This window comes from Hylobates moloch, unplaced genomic scaffold (assembly GCF_009828535.3).
Source record: "Hylobates moloch isolate HMO894 unplaced genomic scaffold, HMol_V3 SCAFFOLD_13, whole genome shotgun sequence".
NCBI classification, from domain to species: Eukaryota; Metazoa; Chordata; class Mammalia; order Primates; family Hylobatidae; genus Hylobates; species Hylobates moloch.
The window spans coordinates 58,250,290-58,256,803 of NW_026652288.1; the positions used below are offsets into that span (position 1 = coordinate 58,250,290).

At 41.2% G+C, this 6,514-nt stretch overlaps 1 protein-coding gene across 7 annotated transcripts in view; it reads left to right on the top strand.

The window, feature by feature from the left end:
- The window catches only part of IRAK4 (interleukin 1 receptor associated kinase 4), a 30,583-nt gene extending 27,515 nt beyond the window's left edge, over window positions 1–3,068 (top strand). For 6 of the 7 annotated variants that reach the window (XM_032173758.2, XM_032173759.2, XM_032173760.2 and 3 more), the window contains 2 exons: window positions 1,385–1,543; window positions 1,666–3,068. In XM_032173758.2, the coding sequence (XP_032029649.1) occupies window positions 1,385–1,543; window positions 1,666–1,701 (195 nt within the window). In that variant the 3' untranslated portion in view covers window positions 1,702–3,068. Of the gene's footprint in view, window positions 1–1,355; window positions 1,544–1,665 lie in introns of those variants that run through there. The other variant, XM_058426812.1, reaches the window with a different exon arrangement.
- Window positions 3,069–6,514: the final 3,446 nt, after the last annotated feature.

Consider the following 6,514-nt stretch of genomic DNA (forward strand, 5'->3'; position numbering starts at 1 on the left):
AAACTGTGTGACTTAAAGCAACAGAAATTTATTTGCTCATAGTTCTGGAAGCCAGAGTCTGAAATCAAGGTATTGGCAAGACTATGCTCTCTCTGGAGGCTCCAGAGAGAATCTTGCCTTGCTCATTGGATGTAGGGCTTACCTCCAGGATTATCCATAATCTGGAATAATCTCATCTCAGGATACTTAATTACACCTAAAAGGGCCCTTCTTTTCCTAATAAGAGCACATTCACAGGTTCCAGGAATTATGACATAGACATGTTTTGGGGGACCATGATTCACCCAACTCCACTATCTTATTCCTACACTTCTCTCCCTATTAATTTTTTTATCGTGGCCTGCTCCCCATTTTTCCCCCTCCTTTTTTCTCTTTGATTCAACAATCTTAGTACCCATAGAGAAGTTTGTTGGGTACAGGGAGGAGGAGTCAGAGTCCAAAAGTTGGAATTGCGCTATTAGAACACATCAAGAAGCAGACCACCCTGTGCTGCCCACCTAGTAAATGCTGCTAATGGGAACATATAAGCAATTAGCTCATAACGTAGATATAAAAATTGGAAGGCAAATGGGTGGAAGTATCTAGGAGGTATAAATAATTAAATATACATTTATACACACACACACACACACACACACACCCAGTCATGTGTTGCCTAATGACAGGAATACGTTCCAAGAAATGCGTTGTTAGGCAGTTTCATTGTGTGAACCTCATAGAGTGTACTTACACAAACCTAGATGATATGACCTACTACATACTTGGGCTATATGGTATTGCTGCTAGGCCACAAATGTATGCTGTACAGCATAATACTGTCCTGAATACTGTAAGCAATTGAAACACACTGGTAAGTGTGTATGTAAACATAAAAGAGGTACAGTAAAAATATGGTATTATAATCTTATGGGACCACCATCTATATGTGGTCTGTCATTGACCAATTGACCAAAATGTCATTTTGTGGTGGATGGCTATACTTACTTACATAGGATTTGTCCTGTATGTCTTCAATTTTTTTTTTTTTTTTTTTTTTTTTGAGAGACAGAGTCTCACTGTGTCAGCCAGGCTGGAGTGGCGTGATCTCGGCTCAGTGCAACCTCTGCCTCCTGGGTTCAAATGATTCTCCTGCATCAGCCTTCCGAGTAGCTAAGATTATAGGCATGCACCGCCACGCCTGGCTAATTTTTTGTATTTTTAGTAGAAACAGGGTTTCACCATGTTGCCCAGGCTGGGTCTTCAATTCTTAATAAGGTTTTAAGAAAAGATAGTGAAATGAGAGTGCATGTTATTACAAAGTAGTTTTTTTAAATAATTAAAATATATATTCTATTTTCTTTCACTTTGATTTGAAGCTCTTAAAGTTTTAACACTCATTTTAAAGCTAGATATTAAAGAAGAAATTGAAGATGAAGAAAAGACAATTGAAGATTATATTGATAAAAAGATGAATGATGCTGATTCCACTTCAGTTGAAGCTATGTACTCTATTGCTAGTCAATGTCTGCATGAAAAGAAAAATAAGAGACCAGACATTAAGAAGGTATGCATTTTTTATACTTATTTAAAAAGTGAAAGGGGTGGGGTTCATCCTATTTTCCAGAGTGTACATTTTAAAGCAACTGTATAATGTGATTCTTTTGTTTTTTTCTTTCTTTTTAAAAGGTTCAACAGCTGCTGCAAGAGATGACAGCTTCTTAAAACTTTATTGGAATAGACTTTTTATATACACGTATCTCAACCATTTTTTTAACTAATTTTTTTTCCTAAATATTCTTCTTTACCTTTAACAAGGTGCAGGCTGTTGCAGGACAGTGGTTATTAAAGCATGGGTTGAACTTCCAAAATATAAAAATAGAGCCACCATATCAACACTTAGCTCTACCCATTAGTATCACCCCCAGTTCTTACAGTAATCCCTGAGAAATCTCCTTCAAGCATCACCAAACACTGTTTGAAAATTACAGGGTTAGCTAAAAGAGCCTGGGCTGTATGTAGGGTGGAAACAGTCTGATCTGAAGCCCAGCTGACTCCACTACTAATTTGCTGTCAAGCTTTGGACACACACTTAGCTGCTGTGAGCCACTAATAACATTGGGCTAATATCTGCTGTGCTTCTCTGACAGGTATCATGAAAATCAAATGATGCAGAATATATACAAGCACTTTGTAAACTGTAAAATGATACAAAATTTAAAGTTTATAGAGCCAGTTACAAAATCCTATTAGTCATATATTTATAGATTGTGTTCACAGCAATCATTTAACCACAAATAAAATATCCCTTGATGATACTGCCATAATAATATGTCCATTATTAGATTATGTTACATGACAAAGTTGAAGGAATTTTGCAGATGCAGTTAAGGTTCCTAAACAACTCACTTTGAGACTGTTGAAAGGGCCTGACCTAATCAAGTGAACCCTTGCAAGAAGGATTCTCCTTGTTACCCTTGAAGAAGTATGTGAGAGGGCCACATTGGCTAAAACCTAAAGGTGGCCTCTAGGAGATGAGACCTACCTTCCAGTTGTGAGCAAGAAGGAAAAAAAAAATTGGGACCTCAGTTGCAACCACAAGGAATTGAATTCTGCCAACAATCTGAGTGAGCTTAGAAGAGTACTCCAAGCTTCAGATGATAACCAGAGCCTGGGCTGACACCTAGATTTCAGCTTTGCATGATCCTCAGTATGAGAACCTATCTGTGCTATGCTGGACTTCTAATATATAGAACTGTGAGATAATGGGTCACATTGGCTGGATGTGGTGGCTCATACCTGTAAATCCCAGCACTTTGGAAGGCCCGGGCGGGCAGATCATCTGAGGTCAAGAGTTCAAGACCAGCCTGGCCAACATGGTGAAACCGCGTCTCTACTAAAAATACAAAAATTAGACGAGCCTGGTGATGGACGCCTGTAGTCCCAGCTACTTGGGAGGCTGAGGCAGGATAATTGCTGGAAGGGGGGAGGTGGAGGTTGCAGTGAGCTCAGATCATGCCACTGCACTCCAGCCTGGGTGACAGAGCGAGACTCCATCATAAATAAATAAATAAATAAATAGGTCACATTAAGCCTTTAAATTTGTGGTAATTTATTATGCAGTAATAGAAAACAAATACAGGGGGTGGAGCCAAGATGGCTAAATAGGAACAGCTCTGGTCTACAGCTCCCAGCGTGAGCAACGCAGAAGATGGGTGATTTCTGCATTTCCATCTGAGGAACCAGGTTCATCTCACTAGAGAGTGCCAAACAGTGGGTGCAGGACAGTCGGTGCAGCGCACCGTGCAGGAGCCAAAGCAGGGTGAGGCATTGCCTCACTCGGGAAGTGCAAGGGGTCAGGGAGTTCCCTTTCTTAGTCAAAGAAAGAGGTGACAGACAGCACCTGGAAAATCAGGGCACTCCCACCGTAATACTGTGCTTTTCCAACAGGCTTGGAAAACGGCACAGCTGGAGATTATATCCCGCACCTGGCTCAGAGGGTCCTACGCCCACAGAGTTTCGCTGATTGCTAGCACAGTAGTCTGAGATCAAACTGCAAGGCAGCACCGAGGCTGGGGGAGGGGCACCCGCCATTGCCCAGGCTTGCTTAAGTAAACAAAGCAGCCAGGAAGCTCGAACTGGGTGGAGCCCACCACAGCTCAAGGAGGCCTGCCTGCCTCTGTAGGCTCCACCTCTGGGGACAGGGCACAGACAAACAAAAAGTCAGCAGTAACCTCTGCAGACTTAAATGTCCCTGTCTGACAGATTTCAAGAGAGTAGTGGTTCTCCCAGCACACAGCTGGAGATCTGAGAACGGGCAGACTGCCTCCTAAAGTGGGACCCTGACCCCCGAGCAGCCTAACTGGGAGGCACCCCCCAGTAGGGGCAGACTGACACCTCACTTGGCTGGGTACTCCTCTGAGACAAAACTTCCAGAGGAACGATCAGACAGCTGAATTTGCGGTTCACGAAAATCCGCTGTTCTGCAGCCACGGCTACTGACACCCAGGCAAACAGGGTCTGGAATGGACCTCTAGCAAAATCCAACAGACCTGCAGCTGAGGGTCCTGTCTGGTAGAAGGAAAACTAACAAACAGAAAGGACACCCACACCAAAAACCCATCTGTACATCACCATCATCAAAGATCAAAAGTAGAAAAAACTACAAAGATGGGGAGAAAACAGAGCAGAAAAACTGGAAACTCTAAAAAGCAGAGCACCTCTCCTCCTCCAAAGGAACGCAGTTCCTCACCAGCAATGGAACAAAGCTGGACGGAGAATGACTTTGACAAATTGAGAGAAGAAGGCTTCAGACGATCAAGCTACTCCGAGCTACAGGAGGAAATTCTAACCAATGGCAAAGAAGTTAAAAACTTTGAAAAAAAATTAGATAAATGTTTAACTAAAATAACCAATGCAGAGAAGTGCTCAAAGGAGCTGATGGAGCTGAAAGCCAAGGCTCGAGAACTACGTGAAGACTGCAGAAGCCTCAGTAGCCGATGCGATCAACTGGAAGAAAGGGTATCAGTGATGGAAGATGAAATGAATGAAATGAAGCAAGAAGGGAAGTTTAGAGAAAAAAGAGTAAAAAGAAATGAACAAAGCCTCCAAGAAATATGGGACTATGTGAAAAGACCAAACCTACGTCTGATTGGTGTACCTGAAAGTGACAGGGAGAATGGAACCAAGTTGGAAAACACTCTGCAAGATATTATCCAGGAGAACTTCCCCAATCTAGCAAGGCAGGCCAACATTCAGATTCAGGAAATACAGAGAACGCCACAAAGATACTCCTTGAGAAGAGCAACTCCAAGACACATAATTGTCAGATTCACCAAAGTTGAAATGAAGGAAAAAATGTTAAGGGCAGCCAGAGAGAAAGGTCGGATTACCCACAAAGGGAAGCCCCTCAGACTAACAGCCGATCTCTCGGCAGAAACTCTACAAGCCAGAAGAGAGTGGGGGCCAATATTCAACATTCTTAAAGAAAAGAATTTTCAACCCAGAATTTCATATCCAGCCAAACTAAGCTTCATAAGTGAAGGAGAAATAAAATACTTTACAGACAAGCAAATGGTGAGAGATTTTGTCACCACCAGGTCTTCCCTAAAAGAGCTCCTGAAGGAAGCACTGAACATGGAAAAGAATGATCGGTACCAGCCACTGCAAAAACATGCCAAATTGTAAAGACCGTCGAGGCTAGGTAGAAACTGCATCAAATAATGAGCAAAATAACCAGCTAACATCATAATGACAGGATCAAATTCACACATAACAATATTAACTTTAAATGTAAATGGGCTAAATGCTCCAGTGAAAAGACAGACTGGCAAATTGGATAAGGAGTCAAGACCCATCAGTGTACTGTATTCAGGAAACCCATCTCATGTGTAGAGACACACATAGATTCAAAATAAAGGGATGGAGGAAGATCTACCAAGCAAATGCAAAACAAAAAAAGGCAGGAGTTGCAATCCTAGTCTCTGATAAAATATACTTTAAACCAACAAAGATCAAAAGAGACAGAGAAGGCCATTACATAATGGTAAAGGGATCAATTCAACAAGAAGAGCTAACTATCCTAAATATATATGCACCCAATACAGGAGCACCCAGATTCATAAAGCAAATCCTGAGTGACCTACAAAGAGACTTAGACTCCCACACAATAATAATGGGAGATTTTAACACCCCACTGTCAACATTAGACAGATCAATGAGACAGAAAGTTAACGAGGATACCCAGGAATTCAACTCACCTTCTGCACCAAGTGGACCTAATAGACATCTACAGAACTCTCCACCTCAAATCAACAGAATATACATTTTTTACAGCACCACACCACACCTATTCCAAAATTGACGACATGGTTGGAAGTAAAGCTCTCCTCAGCAAATGTAAAAGAAAAGAAATCATAACAAACTGTCTCTCGGACCACAGTGCAATCAAACTAGAACTCAGGATTAAGAAACTCACTCAAAACCGCTCAACTACATGGAAACTGAACAACCTGCTCCTGAATGACTACTGGGTACATAATGAAATGAAGGCAGAAATAAAGATGTTCTTTGAAACCAATGAGAACAAAGACACAACATACCAGAATCTCTGGGATACATTCAAAGCAGTGTGTAGAGGGAAATTTATAGCACTAAATGCCCACAGGAGAAAGCAGGAAAGATCCAAAATTGACACCCTAACACCACAATTAAAGAACTAGAAAAGCAAGAGCAAACACATTCAAAAGCTAGCAGAAGGCAAGAAATAACTAAGATCAGAGCAGAACTGAAGGAAATAGAGACACAAAAAACCCTTCAAAAAATTAATGAATCCAGGAGCTGGTTTTTTGAAAAGATGAACAAAATCGATAGACTGCTAGCAAGACTAATAAAGAAGAATAGAGAGAAGAATCAAATAGATGCAATAAAGAATGATAAAGGTGATATCACCACCGATCCCACAGAAATACAATCTGCCATCAGAGAATACTACAAACACCTCTATGCAAATAAACTAGAAAATCTAGAAGAAATGGAT